Here is a 23,187-nt window from a genome sequence, read left to right on the forward strand (position 1 = left end):
TGACTGCATTATAATGCTATGAAGAGTGATACCATAACCACTATAATCTCGTAATTCTTTAGAATCTAGAGTAGGTATATAGATAAGTGTGATAATGATAAAATTAGTTTTGCACATTCCTGGAATTTTTGTTAGGTATAAACAAATGCCTAAATACCAAGGTATTTTGGCATAATTCATTCATTTAATAATGTTTTCACACAATCCTTCGAATACCTACACTAAAACTTGTAATTTTTCTCTCTGTGTACCTGTTTCTGTATCGCTTACTATTGTGGTGTATAATAAAGAGTAATTTCATTGTATTATAAACTTGAGTCCAGTGGTACCTTTATGTAATTTCGACAGAAACTTAGTTAATGCTATTCCACTTACCGAAAATGATTTATAGATTTCTTAATTTACGACACTACTGGAATCCGTGTCCAATATCAGATATGCCCACGTTTTCCCGAGGTGAAAAGGTGCCTAATTTAATTTACCCGCCGCTCCTTCATAACGCGTCCCCGATATACACTCCGAAACCGCAGTTTTCAGCATGTGAGGAAGTAAGTAACTACGGAAATTAAATTCCAGTATCTAATGTAATCTCCAAGGGATAAAATAAGGGATAAGGGACGAGTACGAGTAGGAAAGTCAACAAACGCGGAGGATTATCCTAAGTATATTTTACTGGGTACTTATCTAAGGAATAATGAAACAAAATACAATATATATTTACTGTCTATACGTGCATTCTACATACGAGTGTGTATAGCATCATTGGTGGCATTGAAATTGTATTTTGTAACTTAAGCACGCATTTGGTAACATCTTCACAATATAAAGTTACCTAAAATTGGATCATTATTTGAGCAAAGTTATCGCGTTGACACAAGTACACATTGGTACCTTCGTTTGCGTCAGTTCCGCACCAAATTTGAAATTGATAATAATTTTGAGGATGCCTCTTTGTGGAGAGTGCTATCTACATACGAAACTACCTAAATTAAAAGATTCAACCCCCCTGTCACACAAGCAATAAGAATCAAATTGGAAAATCCACCTTCGCAGAAAATACTGTTTTCACCTCAGCACCTCAAACAGGCAGGTTTTGCTATGAGAAATCAGTGAGCAAAATCGCATTTTGCTCACTCCGTGAGACAAAGTAACTTTTTAATTATTTTTTTAAAATGCTGTGTACAGTGTTGGGTCTACTCACTGAATTCCAAATATTTGAACTTTACTTTGATCTGCCATTTCACTTCAACTCGAAAAAAGCAAGAGATGGGATCAAATTTGTCGATTACAAACTTAAATTAAATTTTTGGTATTAAAAATATATCGAAATATTTCCAAAATGTAAATTTTCCCGATCTTTTAATAAAGTATGCAACCTCGTTGCACGAAAGCCGCTTCTCTTGTTTTTTTTTTATAAAAGAATTCCGTATACTGCCTCTACAGTATAATTATTATTTGTTAAATTGAATGTTTTTTTAACAAATCTATTTATGTTTATGTAATAGAAATCTTAATAAAAATCATATTTAAAGGTTTAATTGTTCAACCTTTTCAATTACCCCGAGATGAGGCTTTTTGCAGTATTAAAAAATAAGTGTGACATTAGTACAAGAAGTTAAGATTGCATGTTATGAGTATGCGATTAGTATTGTAGCTACTGGACTCTTTTTATGGTTTTAAATGTAATTATTATATTTGATAATAATCGGATTCTATTTTAAAAAAATGTGTTTGTTTTGTAAACAGGTAGGTATATGTGGTTTTATTCTTATGTTACATTTAAATTATGTTCTCGCTGCTGAGGTGAAAAATTGTATGTGTCACACGAGACCAAAGTTTTTTTGCATCTCGTGTATTTCAATCCCTTGCTGATCTCAGGATTCTAACCTAGAATCACTCGCTGACGCTCGTGATTCAATTATAGAATCCTTCGCTTACTCGGGATTCAAAATCAACACTCGCAACAAAAAACAACTTTGCTCTCTTGTTGCACAAATAACTATTTTTTAAGACAAAAATATGTAACTATATAACAATTAATCGCTTAAGATTTAAAAAGTTATTAATTCGAATGTGAATTGCTCGTTCAAGTCGCGAGCCACACAATTGCCGGTCGTCTGGCGCTCGGCGTCGCTCGCAAGTCTTTCAGTGATTCAGTCTTTTAGTTTTCAGTTTGTATAGCAGCCTGCTTGCTGAGCTAGACTGAAAGCGGCCCGCAATTAGCCCGGAGTCTGGCGCGCCTTCGCAAAAAGAGAGAGACTATCTTGGAATCTGTTTTGAGTGATATTGCTAAGCTGGAGAGATTTACTGTGAAAATCATAATGCACGTTCGCTATTTAAAAATACCAACCATAACTAGAAAAGTTATCATTATAATATTATACTTACGTTAAGATATTGCTACGTTAAGAACATTTTATACAGTTACAATTTTTTTTTAATAGTTGTAAAACCGAATTATTAAGATTATCAAATAACAACAAATCTTCGTTGTCTCATTAAATACTTAATCGAAACTTGTTCAATTTGTCGAATGATAAAGCAAATCGCAATTAGTTATACCAACAGTAGGTTCCAGCTTCCAAACCCTTGTAGACAGTTACAAAGCAAATACACTCGCTATTGCGGCTCAAAGACATTCCTTAGTTAAAACATTTTAGACCGAATTGGCGACAAAGTCTTTTCAACAATTAGAATTACTAAGGTATATTTTCTGTTCGGTCTGCAGTCCCGAGTTGACCTGAAAATATTTTTAAGCCCTCATTTATTCAAGGGTCGTTAATTTTGTTGCTCGTGTTAGGTCCTCGTAGCGTGGATATAAAAGATTTTATGTTTTAATTTAGATGCTGCAATTGTTATTTACCTGTGCCCTACTTATGGGTCGTACCTTTTTACGCCGTCGTAACATTTGCCAAAATTGCTGTGCCTGATGACGGGCAGTACGATAAAAAGGTTTTGCTCGCACTCGATGTTTTCGAGTGTCCCGGGTTTTCCTGCTGAGGATAACTTTCGTTTATTTGAAGGGAAAAAGTCCATGTTAGCATGAATGAATAAAGGTTCAATCTATTTCCAACTAAGCTGAGCAGTTGAGCACGTGAACTATTGAACTGGAGCAAAATTTCTGCTTCACATTAAAGGCATACTTAGTTCGCAACAGGAATAACTCAACACATGAATAAAGCTTGTACAACAGGGCCAAAGCATTCTACTTAATCCCTGAAGCAAAACATCGCTCTACGTTTTCATAATTAGAGGATAAATATTCCGACTAACACGATTAAGACCCGAGGGGAGCGAAAATTCCATCTTTCATCCTTTAAGTTGACGATAATTTGTCAGAAAAGACTTGTTTTGGAGATCAATGAATGTAATGAGTCCGTGGATAGATGTATAGTTAAAGACGGACAGGTTTTGTAATCCTCGTTTATGTAACTGAGATTCCTTGTTTGACGGATATAAAACGATGTTCAAGGGACTTAAAGCCTAGGGAGAGAATTCGTCTTTGAAGATATGAATTGGGAAAGAAAGTGATATATATCTTTGAGTATGTACCTTTTATGTGTTCCGTGACACAAACAAGATGCGGGTATTCAGAAGGCGGATTTCCCGAGAGAAATATACGCCAGCTCAAATCTTTTTTCTAAACAAGGCGGCTCTACATCTTTAGAAGCGGACTCCAATGGCTGTTTTTGTGTTAAACACAAAAAGGTCAAAGGATTTTCCCAAGCGTGTCAAGATATTAATTATTCAGCGGATTAAACTTTGTCAGTTTTTAGGAAAATTTCAGGTTTCCCCACCTGTATCTACCTAAGAATGAAACTATGTAACGAAATTAAATTCTTGGAAGCTTTTAAATTTTTAATTAAATTCAGGTTGAACTAAATTATTGGAATCCTTTTGGCATAGTTCCCAAGATTTTGGCAGCTCTCCTAACCGTATTGTCACGGTCGACTGAAGTACAGGCTTCGCTTGCCGGGTTAGTTTTCATATGATATTTAGGATTCATATGATAAATTAAATAACACCGCAAAAATAGACGGCAATATCTTACAAAAAATAGGTTTGGATACGATACTTATAGATTACCAGTGCTTATTAGATGCCAAACAAACTCTCGATAAAGCTGTTTTTTTTTATTGTTTTTAAATTAAGTGAATCCAGGATTAAGACAAATTTCGTCCCGTAATGTTGGCCCGATTGTCGCACACTCTCGAGTATCGATTGACTTTATAAATAGTCTCTGCCGCTGTTTTCTTTCTTTTCCCCGCATTAGGAGTGACATCCTGCATAAATGAATACTTGATTTATTAATCAACCTCCCTGTTTTCCAGGTGTTTGTGCAACTTATTTGTGGTAGCAAGCTAATGGCTGTTTCCGAACTTTGTTTTTGTTGCACGGTTTTTTATTATTTAAGGGGTAAATGTTTAGTATTTTGGATAATTCAAACGAAATTGCCAGTTATAAAAAAATGGTAAGTAGAGTTCATTTCATAGGTAATTGTTAAGTTTAGTAGAACGGTTTTTGTTATAATATAAAATATAAAGACCAAATGAGCAGGCAAACTCTAACTGACTTAAAATACTTTGTCTATCCTACTTACCTTATATAAAGTTGTTAATTGTAAATATTTAGCACAGCGTAGTTCATCATCATCATCATATCAGCCACAGGACGTCCACTGTTGGACATAGGTCTCCCCCATAGACCTCCAGTTGCCTCGGTTGCAAGCGGCTTACATCCACCGTGTTGGACGTCCTACGCTGCGCTTGCCGATCCGCGCGATGTGCGTGCCGATTACAGATTAGATAAAAAATCATAATTAATACAAGGCCAAAAATGTACGTCTGTAGGTGAAACTAAAATACTTTACTCACTCAATAAAGATAGAATACTCAATATATAGGAAGGAATACTACATACATAGATGAATCAATTTGTTTCCTGCTTTCATGTACCATAGTAGGGTAGGTTTTGTTACACCTCGCCCCGTTCATTTAGTAGAACGAGTCTGCCACGGAATGTCCTGTATGGTGCCAGCAACAATAGAACCATTCCCATTTTACAAGCTTTTATTTAGTTTTACCTGTCCCGTTGTCTGTCTGTCTGTCTGTACCTTATCAAATCTTGCATGTTAAATTTGACCAACTTCCATGACAATACAATAATCTAGTAGTGACATCCTGGTAGTCCAGCCAGGATCGTCTCCGCAGAACGGACCTCTTCAACGGTTAATAGCATCGACTTGAAATTTGGTATGAAAATGTAGTTTGGGTGACAATGCAAGTACAGGCAACAAAAAATACAGTCAGCAAAAAAGGCTTGTATTAAAAATGAAATTTTTATGGTAAGGTTATTTATAACATTACCAGAAATGTATACAATTTACGTTTTCGAAGGAAAGCTTTTATGACTCTAACTAAAACAAATGCCCTAAAAGAAAAATATTAGGAGGGTTCTATTATTAGCACTTTTGTTATAAATAGTATGAAACTAACCAACACATTTTAACATGATAATTTTGTTTCGTCGGTAACGTACCATGTACCATGCCATGCCATGCCATGCCATGCCATGTACTTATTAGTTACCTATTTTTTGTTCGCTTAGTTTGTTTACTGATTATGTTTAAACACTGTCTGTATATAAGTAGGTACATTATTATTCGGCAGTTATAAGCCTCGTAAAACTGTTTACAGATTGTCATGATCCATCAACGACGCTGGGTCAAAACGTCAGCAAGTAGGTTAACTTAATAGTAGGAAATAAAAGAAACATCTGGGCCACAAAAACTAAATCTCGTAAATAAATCATGGCTTATCCGTCGGCGTCCGAGACGGTTCGCCGGAGACGGAAGCTGTCGTTTGTACGCGATGTTGACCACAACATTATTTATGAGGTTCTTTAAATTCATGTTCACTGTGGGTCCTGCTGTATAAAATCCTGAGCAGATAAACTAATGGTGGGTTTCCAATTTCCACAACAAAAACTTTCACATATCCCAAATAGGTAGAACTTCGATAAAGTGTCCTTATAATCTATCATTACGTATAGAAGTAAACCCAATATTAACCTAAGTAGTACGAACTTTTCCATTTATCCTCAACAAAGATCTTCAGAACGCTCAATCTCCGACAAAAGAAAAATAAGGACGAAAAAGAAAACACCAAACAAAAATATAATAAATCTCTCTATAATAATGGATGTGATTGACGAAAAGGTCGGACGTTCGTAAAATGTTTTCCATATTTACATTATGCGTAAGCGGGTCGGAGTGCGTAATATAATCACGATACGTGATGAAGCTCATTTTCCATCAGTAAGTTGACAGCTCGACCGCGGGCGTTCGGTAATGGATTGCTAATATTGGCTAAATCCCGTAAGTTTACACCCCAGGATAAGCCGGTATCATCCGTCTTCTCTGCACCCAGCGATTCCCACAGCCACTGGGAAGGCAAGGGGTGTCGACACATTACTTTAAGTACTGGGTGTGTACTTTTTAAGGCTAGGGGTGCCATCGCATGCCAGGAAATAAAGGAAATTGAAAAGCATTTTCTGAATTTTCATTTTATTTTAAGTGTTGACTCTGATTGTTAAATATAATGATCAACCGTGCTTTGTTAGTATAATGCGAAGTGAGACTTTTGTGATATTAGTGATGTACTTTTTAAATATTCGGCAAAAAAGGCAAGATAAAACAATCGGATTCTTTTAAGCCTAGTGTTTTAAAATCCAATTTATGTAGAGTGCATCCATTGTCTGACTTTTCAAAGTCCACCTCAATAACAAATACGTGTTTAAACAATCCAGTCTGATTTCCAACAATTTTTCCGTCGAACCCCTGAGATTCTGAATATTTTAATTTCAGAGTAAAGAAACTCAACAGAAGCCAATAAACGTTTTTTATTTAGTAACTGTAAGACGTTATGCGTTGATGGAAATGAAGAGGGTGCCGGCTACGACTTTTTACGAGCAACGGTTAGAATTTCTGAAATATGACGCGCCGGGGGCCGCTCCACGAAGCTGTCTATCGCGAACGATGGGGCGCCGGCACACAATGATATACGCGATAAAAACATTTTATGTCACTACTTTTGTTTACTTGAAAGGTTTCAAAGGTTTTGGTGACAGAATGTAGAACTCTTACACAATTGTTTCAGTTAAACGCGAGAGTTTTCAAGCGCTTTGTTTATAATGTTGAGAGTTTATGTTGGGGTGCACGTGAGGTGTGGCATATGAAAGCGTGAAATTGTGTGAGAAATTTTCATGTAACATTTTGTAATAACAGCAGAGCGAGGGTCGCGCTGCGGTGCAGGGAACGTTCGAGTTCCAAAATGACTCAGAGAAAGATGTTTAAGCCGCGTAATGGTCGCATTTAAAATTCGAGAGCTATAAGTGAAACGGCGTTGCTGGGAAATTGTTTCTTTAATGCGTCGGTCTTTACTAAAGCCATTGCGCACTTTTGATTCCTTCCACAACGGTGCTTTGCTTGGCCTTTCAGTCAGACCCATTTTCTTTCCATCGGTAGGTATAAATAGAATTCATAGCCTAGTTAAAAACGAAAAAACATGTTACGCAGGTGCCGACGGCGGCATGTTGGGCGCGCGGCTGAAGTCATGGATGGAGGCGCAGCTTGGCCGCGCCAAGAAGCGGAAGCAGAAGCAGTCACGTCAGTCAGCGACTGCCACATCTTCATCAGGGCCTTTGCCTCCACCGCACCTTTCATCTCCAGAGAGCGCGTACAGCACTGGATATTCTACCGATGGAACGTCGCCCGGAGCGCCGCCCGCTCCGCTCGCCGCGCCGCTCGTGGCACCGCCGCCACCGCCCGCTCCGCCGACCACGCACCTTTATCACGAACCCGCTAAGGTAAATATGACCGTTTCGTTTTGTTTACTTCACGCCACCTGCCTTGCGAGTATTGCGTATGAGATGAGATGTTTGAAAGTAAGGTGTTTTTCGGTAAATCTATATACTTACTTACCCCCGTCGCTTATCCGTGGTCGCCTCAATTTAAGCCGTCTGAATTACTTATTTTGTAAATATTTTCCAACGTCACGTTAGTGGAACTGAAGATTATTTCAACTCTGTAATTTTGCATCCACCGTCGCGTGAAATTCCGGGCACATTGCTGAGTGGAGCTATAGTGCTTCCTACTCGAAAATGTTTTTAAATATTAATCATGAACTGCGGTTCTGGTTTCCCGCGTATTAAATCATATTCAAAACACGAAACTGCGCATAACTCGCCGCAAATCGAATAAATAAAACCTCGGCTCTGACTCGGGGTAGGATGGAGTGGTTTTGTATTGTGCACACGTAGGGGCACTAGCAAACTGGGATCTCTATTTACCTCCACTACTAACTGATGTTATTGCCGCGCTAGACGTTCTCGCTTGTCTTGCGAGCGTGTATTGTTCAGTACCCCTAGTGTAAGTTTTCGGTTACAAAATACGTCTCGATCGCGTTCGCGTAAAATCTCAAGTTGTATGGAAACACGAACATCGCAAACGTTCCGCTAGAGGCGCTGTTCGTGTTTCCATACAAATTGAGATTTGAACGCGAACGCGATCGAGACGTATTTTGTAACCGAAAACTTACACTAAGGGCACAGGTAAGCAATCCTGTCTGCCTTTCAAAGGATCTCCTTACGAGTATCTACTCGTACCTTTGGAAGTGGCATTTCGCTATATTGCGGCAACATTGTACGGTGGGTCTTAGGGTGATTGAGTATTAGTAAAATGATTTAAAACTACATGAACTATAATAAAGTCGGCTATTTTTTTTTATAAACTGGCTGTTCTCGCGACTTCGTCTAAGAAGAATTTGCTTAAGTATCACTATCCCGCAGGAACTACGCAAGGGAAAAAAGTAGGTGCCTAATAGGTTAATGCCAGTTATACCTAATATAAACTGTGTGCTAAATATCAACCAAATCCGTCGATGCGTCGCTGTTCACAAACTTTCCCATTTATTATAATTAAAGACACATCCACTTTAACTCATGAATTGCTCTTTTTGCAAATTATGGGACACCCAAAACTACTATAATCAAATCTGCTGACGCGGGTTTAATTATTCCAGAATAAGTTTATAATTACACAATATTGTAATAAGTTAGCATTAAATCACAGTTTCATAATAGGTAATTGGGTTAGAGTGGCATCCAAACTGTAGTTATATTTCATCTCGTACGCTCGCGTGGTCTGTATGCAGAGAGCTATGCTCGGCTCAACTTTGTTAATTAACTAACTAGACCGGCTAAATTGACGAGGGAGGCCTTTTATCTAAGCCATATAAAGCCTTAACGTTCATTATTTTAAAACACAATAATGCTAACGTGAGTTAGGTAGGTACCTATTTCGCTTATAACGAAGCGAAGCTATTGTGCGCGGGGTTCCGATTTGTGGGGGAAATGACTCTACTAATTGATTGATTATCTTTATTAGTCCCGTAACTTTTAGGCGTTTCATTATTCGTTGTATGTTTTTGTGTACAAATTAAAGGATCAAGCGTTGAACCCCCGCGTGATTAATTTAAACCGTAAATTTTACCATACCGACTCTTTTTTACTGTAAATAGGTATGATTTTAATTCCTTGGGGAGTAATGTAATGGAGTAATGAGGTGTGCATGCTGGGTTATTGGTTCAGGAGAACATTTTGTTGCGAATTGAATTTTGTAGAAAAATAATGTAGTATTTAGTTATTAGCAAATTTCGTGGCATGTGTATTTTCTATTATATTCTTGTTTTTACTTATTTTTGTTCCACGTTGTAAGGAATAAAATGTTTTCTTTCTATTTTTTCTTTCTTTCAAACTACATTACTTTTATAACAAAAAAACCTGAACAAGTGAGTTGCCAAAATTTTTCAAAAGATGGCGCTGTCCGCTCGCCAAGTCATGATAACGGGGCGCCGACCTAACTTTATGTATGCAGCGCTTCTCTTTTTCCACAACTTCCTTGTCTTGGGGAGCATAGTGCGCAGTGATCGTAAAGTGAGAGCACTTATGCTGACACCCACAAGTTTACTTGTACCCGCGCCCGGCTGCCGCAAGGGAGTCCGAGCGCAATTTTTGACAGGCCTCTTTACTTCACAGGAGGCCAAGGGAGGGTGATGTGATGAACTGATGACTACGAGTTATAAACATAACTCTCCCTCGGACGGTCGGGTAAAAAATATGATGTAATCGCTAAATCATTAAATAACGTAGAAATTTTAAAGAAACAGACTGTATCTGAATTGTCACGCGATTTACATAAAGTATTCCAAATTTCAAGTCAATCTGACTTCTGGAAGTTGGTCAAATTTAACTTGCAAGAAGATTTGATTACAGACAGACAGACAGACAACGGGACAGGTGAAACTAAATAAAAGCTTAAAAAAACATAACTCTCCCTCGGGCAGTCGGGTAAAAATATGATGTAATAGCTAAATCATTCAATAACGTAGAAATTTTAAAGGAACACAGACCTGTGTATAGCCATTACTCAGGGGTCTTCGATATGAGGTGATATGAGTGAAAAATACCTTTTCATTATTTCCTTGGCCAATGTTCACTCATAATCCTCTTTAGACGACCAGATGGCCTAGTGGTTAGAGAACCTGACTACGAAGCTTGAGGTCCCGGGTTCGATTCCCGTGTCGGGGCAGATATTTGCATGAAAAATACGAATGTTTGTTCTCGGGTCTTGGGTGTTTAATATGTATTTAAGTATGTATCTATATCTATATAATTATATTTATCCGTTGCTTAGTACCCATAACACAAGCTTTGCTAAGCTTACTTTGGGACTAGGTCAATTGGTGTGAATTGTCTCGTGATATATATAAATCCTCGAAAGGTATACAGGCTCTTGAGAAATACATGTGTATAAGATCTACGAAATAAGATAACAATGAATTTTATTGGATCCAATTTCCAATATTGCTCAATGCTCAATGGTTCCGTCCGTATACCTACCGAACGATCACAGTTAGTTACTCCATTGGGGAAATTACAATTTTCCTACCTATTTTTTCGCTGGTTGATGGAACTGAGTTATATATAGTCGTGATAAGTATGATTTGTTCTGCCAAACATGCCTGCTTTAACATATTTTTTGTCTAACAACTTTTTGTATATGTTTTTCGTTAAAATAGTACCCCAATCATTTTGTCGTCAAATAGTTCCAAATAATGGTTTAGTTAGGTGACACTCTTTCCCGGCCCGGATAATACCGACATGGAAATACCGACCCTGTTTTTCGTGTACACGTCCTTAGAAGCTCATTGTCAGTTTCTATGGGCGTGTACACAAAAAACAAAGTCGGTATTTCCATGTCGGTATTATCCGGGCCGGGAAAGTGTCACCCGTTTAGTTAGACTTGAAATTTTTAGTCTTATAATGTGCCGGAAGTAATACATAGTACATTGTCTCTTTTGGGCGGAAATACCAACAAGACTGTTAGAATCCTGTGCCCTTAGTATAAGTTTTCGATTACAAAATACGTCTCGATCGCGTTCGCGTTAAAATCTCAATTTGTTTGCAAACACGAACAGCGCCTCTAGCGGAACGTTTGCGATGTTCGTGTTTCCATACAAATTGAGATTTTAACGCGAACGCGATCGAGACGTATTTTGTAACCGAAAACTTACACTAAGGGTACTGAAGTCGAAGATACTAGTCGAAAGCTTACGGAGCCAAGCTGCATAGTTGCCATAACGCCCATGAAACATACAATGTTGTTGGAAGGAAACAAAGGAAGAGGAAAACCTAGGCTGTATGAACTCAGATTCCGTTGCCTTTTCCAATCTCAAAAAAAAAACTAACGCGGCATCAAAATTTGCAAACATCCACAACGGATTTTAACTACCTACTACTTATAATAAATAATACAAAATTGAAATAAGGTTTTGAAATGTATTACTAAAATTTATCCGCAATGGGCCCGCGTGGGAACTATGGCCCAAGCGCTCTTGTTCTGAGAGGAGGCCTGTGCCTGTGCCCAGCAGTGGGATGTATATACGCTGGGGTGGATGGGATGGATGAATTCAATTTTAAAGTTGAATTGCAATAAATTTTTATGAATTAAATTTTAAAGCTGAATTGCAATAAATTTTTTGCAACAGATTTTAGAGCAAAACTTTTAATGAAGTTGAAGTAAATAACGTCTTTGCTTGAGCTTGAACATGGACCATTACAGTTCTTGGGCTATAACGCAACGGTAAAGGTGCGCGGGTTTTATTTAGGACATTGCAAATTGCAACCAAATATTAGTCTGCTTGCTGGTTTTCATGCAACAACAAATGTGATGAAAACGGTAGCGTGGTTTCAATTTAATACGGTTAAGTACAGTCGAACAAATTGAACATGACCCAGGGTGGAATCTTTTAATAATCAATTTCACTATGATTTCCTTGATAAAAGTATGAGATGTCAACATGACATTAGCAGCACAAAGGTTCCACCCTGGGGCATGATTCAATTTGTTTAGCTGTACCATTAACCAAATAAGTGGTGTACCAATTTTTAAACAAGTTCCTATCAAAGGAATATGTCGCTAAAGTCGAACTTTCAAGTTGACAGACACGTCTATTGGCATTATTGTTTTATGACATGCAAACGATTATCAACTCTAAGGTGGTAGACCACATATTTGGCTGATGGTACCCTGTACCTACCACAATAATATTGACATTGTTTAATTTTGTTACATTACGGACCTTTTGTAGTTGATAAAATTAGATTAAAATTATATTAGTCCTTTTTGCCTAAAACACATCCTAGTTCAGGCATTAGTTATATTTATCTTGTAGTAAGTTTAAGTCCATTGTTATTAAGTATTGGTTTAAGTGAATTTTTGAATAAATTATTTATTCATATCGAAAATACAAACTGAGACATGCACGGAAAAACCAGAAAAAGAGACCAGCACTGGGAATCGGACCGAGGTCCTCAGCAATCCGTGCTGCGTGCTATAACCCCTACACCACTGCTGGACAGGAATTAAAAAATACAAAAAGAACAGCAGTGGTGTAGGGGTCATAGCACGCAGCACGGATTGCTGAGGACCTGGGTTCGATTCCCAGTGCTGGTCTCTTTTTCAGGTTTTTCTGTGCATCCATGTCTCAGTTTGTATTTTCGATATGGTTTCACGGGATACCCGAAAAAAATACCCGTAACAAATTTGGAGTTGAAATAAAAAATACAAAAAGACTCCAAAAAACCATAATTATTTATTCATATTATTTATGAGCGTGGCAATTTGAAAATAAATTTGTTTAAGAAAACGATTTATCTCGATTTTCCAGCGCCGCTCGAGCGTGGGCGTCAAACGCGCGCTGCCCGAGCCCCCCATAGTATGCATGACGCCGTCCCCGCGGCCGCGCTGCCGCATTCGCACCAACCCGTGGCTGGGCAGCACGTCGCCCAACCCGCGCCGGCGCCCGCACCTACTGCAACAGCAGTCGCTGCAGTGCCCGCCGCCGCCGCCGCTGGTGCACGCGCCTTATTCACTCGACTCGCATCCTGCCCGGTTTAACAGGTGGGTCACACCACACACCACAGCACTAGCACTTTAAAACACGTGGCAGATGGTTCGGAGGAGAGCTTCGCGCGCAATACAAAAATCTGTTGTATCAACCCCCTTGCCACTCTGACATGTATAAGAGGAATGCCTGTAACATGTGTATCGTGCTGTATAATAACCTTCCTGACGAGTTGAAGGTGTTGCGTGGTAGATTATTTAAAGTAAGGCTGACTGAATGGCTACATGATCACTGCTTCTATAATGTTAAGGACGTTTTGAATTTTAAATCATAATCATTGTAATTTTAAATTTGCATGTGATTTTGTATATCGACTGAATACTGTTCCTGATGATATCTACTTGTAAGACCTTATGCAAACGTATTCCAGCAAACAAATATTTCATTTAATTTCATAGCAATCAGGCTAAAAGGCTACGTACGCACTATGCATGACTTGTCCCCGCGGCCGCGCTGCCACATCCGTACCAACCCGAGGCTGGGCAGCACGTCGCCCAACCCGCGCCTGCTCTGAGGAGTTGTTCGATTTATTGCCTGCTGCTAAGATTTTCCATTGCATCATTCGTAACCATCTTTCTTTTTACCCTCACTACCTCAATAGCTGGCAGTCTACTACAGTTCGTGTCTTGCGGAATGCTTTGCCACGCACAGTCAAACTTTGGAATCAGCTTGCAGCGCCAGTATTTTCGGCCCGGTACAACTTGGGGACCTTCAAAAAACGACATACCTACTCATTTCTCAAAGGGTCGGCAATGCATCCGTAACTCAGCTCATGTTATGGATGTCCATGAGCGGCGGTGATTGCTTTCCATCAAGTGAACCTCCTTTTCGTTTTCCTCCTGATATATAAAGAAAAACGCAGCTAAAAAAGACAACTAAAAGGTAAAAAATAATTATGCACTACCTAGCTGTTGCCCGCGACTTCATCTGCGAAGAATTCGTTTATCCCTATCTCGCGGGGACTATGCTGATTTCCCGTAAAATTAGCCTAAGTTAATTTTGTATAAGTACCTAGTTATATTTTTTTATCTAAGCGTCGTCGGTGTCGGGGGACCGCTAAGGTTAACAGGAAACTGAAGTACAAATATGTTGTTTTTTTTAAAGAATTAACCTACGGGCACTAGGACGTTTACCTTACTTACAAGAATTTGTATAAGATAGATTTGTCCTGCTTAGGTAATTATGGGTCAGTGCTCACTAAATCTACTAAACAGTTAAATAGGTACTTAATTGTATTAGCAAAAATACCTTGACATTTTTATTAGTTGACATATTCCGTTAACACAGTTCAACGAACTAACTAATTTACTCAAGAAGCCTTACGTTATCCTGTTAATTGGTTCCGTCGGGTAGATTACGGTCACGTTCTTCCTTAGAGATATGAGTGTTGACATGGTGTTGACACAATGAGGGCTATCGCGTATGAATTCGCCACTAGAGGCGCTAGTGTAGCGTGAGGTCTCCGAAATATCAAATCTCATAGTTTTTTGGGTGAGCTACGCGGATTTATTTATAATTAGAATAATTTTGTGAATATTTTGGAATATCTGAAATTAATTATGGCAAATATGCGTTCCGGGGCAATGAATGTCTGTGTTTTGAGACAGTTTTGTCTTTCGGAAACCTATGTCCTCCCTTTTTTCCGAACAAAACGAGGACTATGCAACACTGTGGCATGCTCGATATTTTTATGGTACGGTTTTAAGGTCCCGTAATAACAGACTTTGAAAGCCATACTTAAAAACCTCACGCAACAGTACGCCATCTAGTGAGACAAAAAACGATAGCCCTCATTGAGCAATAATGTTATTTAAAAAAAATGTTAAAAATCAATTGGACGGTCAATTGGATGAATTAACTGCACCAACAACATAAAAAAAATATGACAAAAGAACAATCAACAAATTAAAATGAAAACGTGGGGTGTAAGCATCGATATAGGTATAATGTACTAACCTTCATCGTTAGCATATATGTCAATCCCCATGATTTCAGCCAAGCCCATCAAAAATATAGCAATTGCGCCCCACGTTTTCATTTTAATTTGTTGTTTGTTGTTGTGCCACATAACTTGATTATTATTTTATAGTTTTTGGTGCAGCTGATTATTTTCAATAATACCGTACAGTTGAAAATGTTTTTTACCTATTTTAGTTTCATATTTTTACCCGACTGAAAGGAGAGGTATTGTTTAATTTGTCGTTTGACTAGCGTTAGGTCTACACAAACACCATAAACATAATACCCATATCGTATAATAATATGCTCTAAATTAAAGCCGAAGTACCATCACTTGTTTGATACTGAACCTTCAAACCTCAACCACAAATCCTGTGCGCATCTCATATAACTTGTGGCCATTTCAGATCACCGCACCTGTCGCCTCATATATCGCCGCAGCCTCGCACGCCGTATCGCGGCGCGTCGAGTGACGAAGAGTGCAGGGGCATGCGGACACGAGGGCGCGAGACAGCGATACTGTCTGACGCTGATATAGACTCTGACGGAGATACAGGGTTGGATGGAGGAGATGAGGACGAGCCGGATGATACGGCGTCGCCAGGAAGACGACGTGCGAGACGAAGGAGACCGCCGCGACGGCCCCCGCGTTCTGCTGGTGAGTGACAAGGGTTGGATGGAGGCCTTGGAGCAACGAAGGAGCGCCCTAAACTGTTTGAAGAAAAAACGCTAAAATTGGTGACCCGTTGCATTTTTTTCTATGTAAACATCTGAATGCTGCCTCTCCTTTATGGAGGCCCCGGGGCTGTAGCTCCGGATGCCCTTCCCTAAATTCAGACGTGGAGAAACCACTCGTAAAATGTGCCATTAACAAGATAACTAGATACATAGGGTTAATAATAGCATATGCATGTGAGTATCTCCAAACAGTTTAGACAGTAATATTGTATTGTGAAGCCGTGGTGGCCGAGTGGTTTGACCTATGGCCTCTCAAGCAGAGGATCGCGGGTTGAAACCCCGGCTCGCACCTCTGTGTTTTTCGAAATTCATGTGCGGAATTTCATTTGAAATTTACCACAGGCTCTACGGTGAAGGAAAACAATCGTGAGGAAACCTGCACAAACCTGCAAAGCAATTCAACGGTGTGTGTGAAGTTCCCAATCCGTTCATTCTGAGAGGAGGCCTGTGCCCAGCAGTGGCTTGGATGATATAGGCTGGGATGATGATGATGATGATTGTATTGTGGCATCATTGTCTATTCCAGGAGCAACCCCGCCGCGAGCGCGGCGCCGCCACGTGCCTGCCCCCGCAGCTCCGCCGGTGCGCGAGCGCGATCCGCTGCTGGAGGCCGACCGGGAAGCTGAGCGCAAGTACCGGGAGCTCATACGCGAGGCGGAGAAGCTGCTAGTCACTGTGTCACGAGCGCCTTTGGAACCACCACATAACCCACGCGTGCGCGAGCTGAGGGCCACTGAGGTAAGGTCGCCACGCCAGTGGGCCATGAGGTGAGGTTTCAACACTAATGGCACACTGTGGTAAAATGGAAGACCAACCGCAGGCACCTGCCGTGCAGAAGCTTATTCGCGAGGCGGAATAGCTGCTGGTGAAAGTGATACACGCGTATTTGGAACCGCTGCATAATTCGGGCGTGCGTATGAACTAGTATGAAGTAACGCGGCCACTTGTGTTGACCACCGAGGTAATGAAACTACATTAACGGACCACTGAGATAAGGTATAAGGCCGAGCACAAGTACCAGGAACTCATACGCGAAGCGGTGAAGCTGCTGGTGACCGTTTCATCTGCACCGCTGGAACTACCGCATAATCCGCGCATGGGTGCGCTGAAGGCACTGAGGTAGGAAAGATCGCCACACTACTTACTTACTAGGTCCTTCAGGCGTGTCGCTGGAAGCGCTGCCATACCGTGCTTACGAGTAAAGGGCCATTGAGGTAAGGCCGCCGTGTTAATTTGATTAAGCGATAGTAAACTATTATGAGCCTCATATGTACATACACAGAGTGCGAAAAATCCTGTCTATTTTCTCCAATTTACACTATTTCATACGATATCATTTACTTCTCTGTAAAACTCATGAAACATTTGTGTCTGTAACCCATTTACTAATTTAAATGTTTTTTTTTTCAGCATTATCCTAAAAACATTACCCGCCATTTGAATCTAAACCTAAGTGTTAGCTTTGAAGACACCTATGGCTGTTATTGAAAACAACCACTAGATGTCGCTATCGCTAGTGGTATAAGATCTTACTAGCCTTGGCAATACACCGAGATACCCCCTTAATTTATTTTAACTTCATGTACACCAACAACATCAATGCAGTGAACATTATAGTTAGCCTCAGAGCAAACCCTTACATTTCTTTGTAGCTGTCTTAAGACCTTTTTCACGACTATCTGATAATGTTCTGGTATTTTACGTGACAAAACATCTGTGGTGTAACGGCATACGAGGCACAACATTACAGCAACTTATCAGAGTGTGGTAAAACAGGTCCCAGATATTCTAGCTAGGCTAGGTGGTTAACATTATAAAATCCAAAACACATTGGCTAGGCCCACCCTAAGAACCTTTAACTCATATCTACCATGGAGCATGAAACAACCTCACATTTCATTTAAAGGTGGAAGCCCCCCGGCGGAGTCCCGAGCGCACGCACATAACAAACTTCATGCGTGCGAACTCGCCTGAGCCCCCCCGCCGCCTGTCCCCGGTCGCGCGCCGCTCCCCCCTTGCCGCCCCTCCCCCGCCGGCCAGGACCCTCCCCCCTTCCACAGAAAGACCTCACTCTGAACCGCCGAAGAGAAAGGCCTACGCGCGTGACGAGGTAAGGATGGTGACTAGAATGTTGCCAGAAACTTAGGTTGGTTTGGTATACCTTTACTTGCTCAAATTTCATTTGCGCTAATTTCATGTGCCATTATATTCAACCGCCACAATATTATTTCTTATAAATTCATTTGCACTACTCATTGTTTACCATTGTAATCAAATGGCAGAATATTTGTTTCCCATAATTGTAATTTTATTAATTTAATTTTTCTTTATCATTGAAATCCATAAGTAGCACATGCCAAAATGTCATTTGCCATCCATGTAAATAGTGATTATCGACACTAAATTCCATACGTCAAACAAGCCTTTGAATTAGGTAAATTTTACCAACGTAGTTTAGGTTAGGTTAGAATTCCGACAAGGCGCGAAGCGCCTCAACTACACGGAATAGGAGCTCCGCGTAGCGATTCTAGCGCCAACTACCCTATCACAGAAACCTTCATTGACAGTTTCTACTGAACTGATGAATATTTTCATACTACCCACAGATCCAGTTTTATTTTCAGCGAAATTAAAAATAGTATCAAGATTAATGTCCGATCCTAAATAGTGGTATTGACTTTTGTGAATGTATATAGCATTACATAATATTTTGTACACGTCTGTCTGGGTTCATTCGATAATTATCAAACACTTAAAACAATAAAATATAAATTAAAAATAATTCGAAGAAAGCTTTAAAGATGAATGATGATGTTTGATCTAGTATTTTAAATTCATTAACGTACCTAATAGGTTATTAAATTAGATGAACATGTATACATTTATATAATAAATTGAAATATCCCTGTTTCTAATTTTAGAAGCTTAAACATCGGTTACCCGCTAATTATAGTTCAGCACCTCGTCCTCATGATCCAGAAAACTTGTAGTCGTATATTCTTACGCTACTACGTTACCACAATATTTTAAAGTAAATACAGGAAAAAACGCCTCCTCTCTGTCATCCTCGTACGGCTTACTGTTCCGTCTTTGATCGCCGCCATTGTATTTTTTTGTGCGAAAGCGTTACCATATTCGTCGCTCGTTTTATATATTTTGAATAATTACTAGCCAAAATGAACAAAAGGAAAATATACACAAAAGCAGATTTATTGTTTAAAATTAGAAAATTAGGAAAATTGGTGCAATATGCTTCGGAGTCGTAACTCGGATTCTGATGATGATGAAACACGTGCAGTGTGCACGTAAGTTTTATAAACAACCATCAACCTTATCAAATTTTCAGATACCTAACAGGTTAAATTGAAGAATTCATCGAGAAACTGTACACCATCCGATGAAATACCACTAAGTCAATACCTATCTTATTAGAGGTTAGATTTTTTCGAGTTCAGAATATTCACGAGAGGTTTATCAGCAACTCACAGCATGTCTTATGCATTTCTTCGAGTCCAGAGCATGCACGGGAGGCATGCCAGTGGCCGATTTTGTTGTGATTATCACGACAATTGCATGTTTGCTGTGCCGAGAGTATTCACGAGAGGCTTACCGGTGGCACGTTATGCACATGCACGTATACACAATAGTCCCGAGTATTCACGAGAGGTCTACCGTGTGGACGTTATATATTGTGTATACTGGAAGGCTGACAAATATGCTCATTGCATTTACAGCGACAGACCCAGAAGATCTAAGGGAGATTGGGATGATGGTGGAAGAAGTATCTTTAGAAAAATTCAGAAAGGGGGGGGGCGCCAGCTATGGTGAGAAAACGGAAGATGTGCCCGAGGAAGTGAACCTCTCTCCGAGTCTGTTATGAAAATTTTGGGTCCGAAAATTGAAAATCTGTTCTCTGATGAGCTTGCATTAGATGGGGAAAACATCCTGTAAACTGGTTTGTCAAAGGACACCATTCAGTGCAAATATGGTTAATTGTCCATTACCCCGCCTAGAATGTTGAAACTAAAGCTAAAGTCTTGGACAATGCTTCAAAACGATATTTCAATATAGTTGAAGAACAGAAACAGCTGACAACTAAGTGTGGGACTGGCAATGACAAATGTCATTAAGGAAATTCCAAACACTATTAAAATTTTAGAATATCTAAGTTGTTCAGCACACTTACTTTGCTACATGCACTATGAAATACCTATCCAAGAGTTGATGAAACATCCTTGTGTCTAGACTTAACAATTATGTGAAAGATTTGATATGGACAACAGTCTTATTGAAGGTCTCCTGTTTGGCAATAATTTTACAATTAAAAAATAATAATAATAATATAGCCAGTCTGCTAAGAAATGTCTTGACAGAGTTTGAAGCCCACCATGCCCAGTAAAGGCCAAAGGATAAACCAAAACATAATTGTAACAAAGTTCCACTCCGGTCACCAGCAGCAGCAGCAGCTTGCCCGAGGACAAGAGCAACTTCCAGAGACATCAGCCCAAGAGCAGCGTCCGGCTAGCAGTAAGCATCCTCCACAGCGCAGGCAATGAATGTCAACCAGGCAGGTCAGGTAGACTCCAATACTATCTAGACAGATGGGAGCAAATCACTACAGACTCAGTTATTTTAGACTGAATTTCTGGTTATAAAATACATAGTCTTTGGTGACCACCCGTTTCAATCCTCCATTCTGAAAAACAATAGTTTCTCAGTTTCAAGGTGCTGATTTGTCAAATAAAATTAACTAAATACTTGATAATGGTGCTATCAAAGAATGTTTACATAGTAATAAATAATTTTTGACAAGCTTTTTTCTTATCATAAAGCCTAATGGCACCTAACAAGCGTTTCCTATACTTGAAACAGTTAAACAAACCCATAACACCTAAATTAGAGGATAATAATAGGACAGAGCTGTCAAATTTATGAACAAACATTGCTTTATTTTATAGCAACAGTAGACTGGAAAACGTCTACTTCTTACTGCCGGTATATGAATCTGAATTATATAACCGGTATAAGAACCAGTGGTAGATTTTTGTTTTGACATTCATAAGTGCTTGTTATAGCCTAAATTGAATAAGATATATTTTGACTTTGACTTATATGTAATTCATTGTTATATATGTAATGTGTGTTATATTTTCTTTTCAAAGAAAAGTTATACAAATTCCAGTGCCTCCCATTTGGTCTCAACTCAATACAGCTCCATGGTTGCCTTTACAAAACTTATGAAACCGGTTATCCACTGCCTTTGGTCCAAAGGCTTATTAACAGCAATATATTTTATGACATACTGTATATAGGAAATGATGCAGAAAGTTGTCAAAATAAAATAACTAAATGTCAATTAATTAAGCAACCATCCTTCATGAGTTGTTTGTTGCCATAATATACATTTCTAGGTTTTGTACCAAATTTTAGAAATATGACAAGTACTTAATTTTCTAAAAGAAAAAGAATTTCAATTTTTTCGATTTATGACCATGTTGTTAAATTAATAAAGAAATATAGTTGCAAAATTAGTGAATTTGCTAAGTTCATAGGTATTTTGGTATCATCTTACCCAGCAGTACCTAAAATGTGCCTGGCTCCATACCATACTAAATTTCTTGAATCTTTTAAAACACTGGCCTTAGTTAATAGTAGAAAGAATTTCAATGCAACCCTAGATGTTAATTAACAAATAAATGATGATTTTTTGGTGAAAGCATAATATTCAACGTAGTTGTCTAAAAATAAAGTTTTTGTTATAAACTTGAAATATATTCTGATGCTATCATGCTAGTGGCTCTGGCTGGGGACCTGTTGTCCTGAATTCAATTATGGTAATTTTAATCACTAGGAATTACTAGCAGCCTATTTGGATTGAATTTTCTTGCATTGGATCTGTACAACTGTGAAATTATTTTGCAAATAAGTAATACTACTGCAATAGCATATATAAATAAATTTGGAGGCACACAACATCCACGCTTATATGCGGTTTGCTCGAGAGATCTGGCAATTCTGTGAGATGAAAGGGTTTTTGGTTTATGCTTCAGATGTACAATCGGAGAACAATATTGCAGACAAAGCCTCACAAATTAAAAACTTAGACTGGGTGTGAGCTATCTTTCTCTTTCTTCAGAACAATAACTAAAATATTTGAAAAACCAGAAATACACCTATTTGCTTGTTGAGCAAATAATAAATTGTGTTAATTTGTGTCATGGTTTCCTGACCCTGGTGCTTGGGCTTGTGATACCTATACTATAAAATGGAACCAATTTTTTCTATGCCTTCTCTACCTTTTTTCTATAATGCTGTTTTACAAAATAAAAAATAAAATAAAAAGTATATAATATAGGTAATATATTATATTTATTTGAAAATATCAGAACAGAGGCATAGTAATTGTCCCAGATTGGCCCACCCAACCCTGTTTCAAATAATTTCAGTCTATGGTAGAGGGGAATTGTTAGTATCACCTTTCAGGGTGCACCCTCCCCTCCACAAGCAGCTCATATTGAAGCTGCAATATTGTCCTGCAAGCACTCACTAAGAGAGGCACAAGTAAGTCTTCAATGGATATTATGTTGGCATCAGCCACTAAAGGCATGATGAGACAACATTTATTATATAGTATAACCATTGGATTAAGTTTTGTAACAAACACAACTTTAATCTATTAGATGCATCTATTTAAAATGTAATAGCTTACCTTGTAATACCTTAAAGTTTAAAGAAGGCTTGACTTATACCTCTCTTAACTGATCTGTATAGATCTGTATCTCACTAATTTTACTCACAGTTTAGAAAAAAAAAAAAAAAAAATAGAGATTTTTTGTAGGGATATTTAACTTAAACCCAATGTTCCAAAATACTCTGAAACATGGAACCCTAAAATTGTACTTAAACATCTGAATAATACTATATGTGTTCTCTAATGAAACATTAAACTTAAAAACTAAAAAAT

General features: G+C 38.8%; 1 protein-coding gene and 1 non-coding gene across 3 annotated transcripts in view; both read left to right on the top strand.

Annotated features, from left to right (window-relative positions):
- LOC141437626 (uncharacterized) overlaps positions 1-23,187 on the top strand; it is a 28,463-nt gene that overhangs the window by 699 nt on the left and 4,577 nt on the right. Inside the window, exons 2-6 of one of the 2 annotated variants that reach the window (XM_074101074.1) lie at positions 7,577-7,866; positions 13,290-13,522; positions 15,893-16,143; positions 16,750-16,961; positions 18,130-18,333. In XM_074101074.1, the coding sequence (XP_073957175.1) occupies positions 7,591-7,866; positions 13,290-13,522; positions 15,893-16,143; positions 16,750-16,961; positions 18,130-18,333 (1,176 nt within the window). In that variant the 5' untranslated portion in view covers positions 7,577-7,590. The remainder of the gene's footprint in view (positions 1-7,576; positions 7,867-13,289; positions 13,523-15,892; positions 16,144-16,749; positions 16,962-18,129; positions 18,334-23,187) is intronic. The other variant, XM_074101075.1, reaches the window with a different exon arrangement.
- LOC141438504 (U4atac minor spliceosomal RNA) lies at positions 9,952-10,079 on the top strand. The gene has a single exon (XR_012452489.1). It is a non-coding gene; the product is annotated as a U4atac minor spliceosomal RNA (small nuclear RNA).

The sequence above is a fragment of the Choristoneura fumiferana genome, chromosome 18 (genome assembly GCF_025370935.1).
Source record: "Choristoneura fumiferana chromosome 18, NRCan_CFum_1, whole genome shotgun sequence".
NCBI classification, from domain to species: Eukaryota; Metazoa; Arthropoda; class Insecta; order Lepidoptera; family Tortricidae; genus Choristoneura; species Choristoneura fumiferana.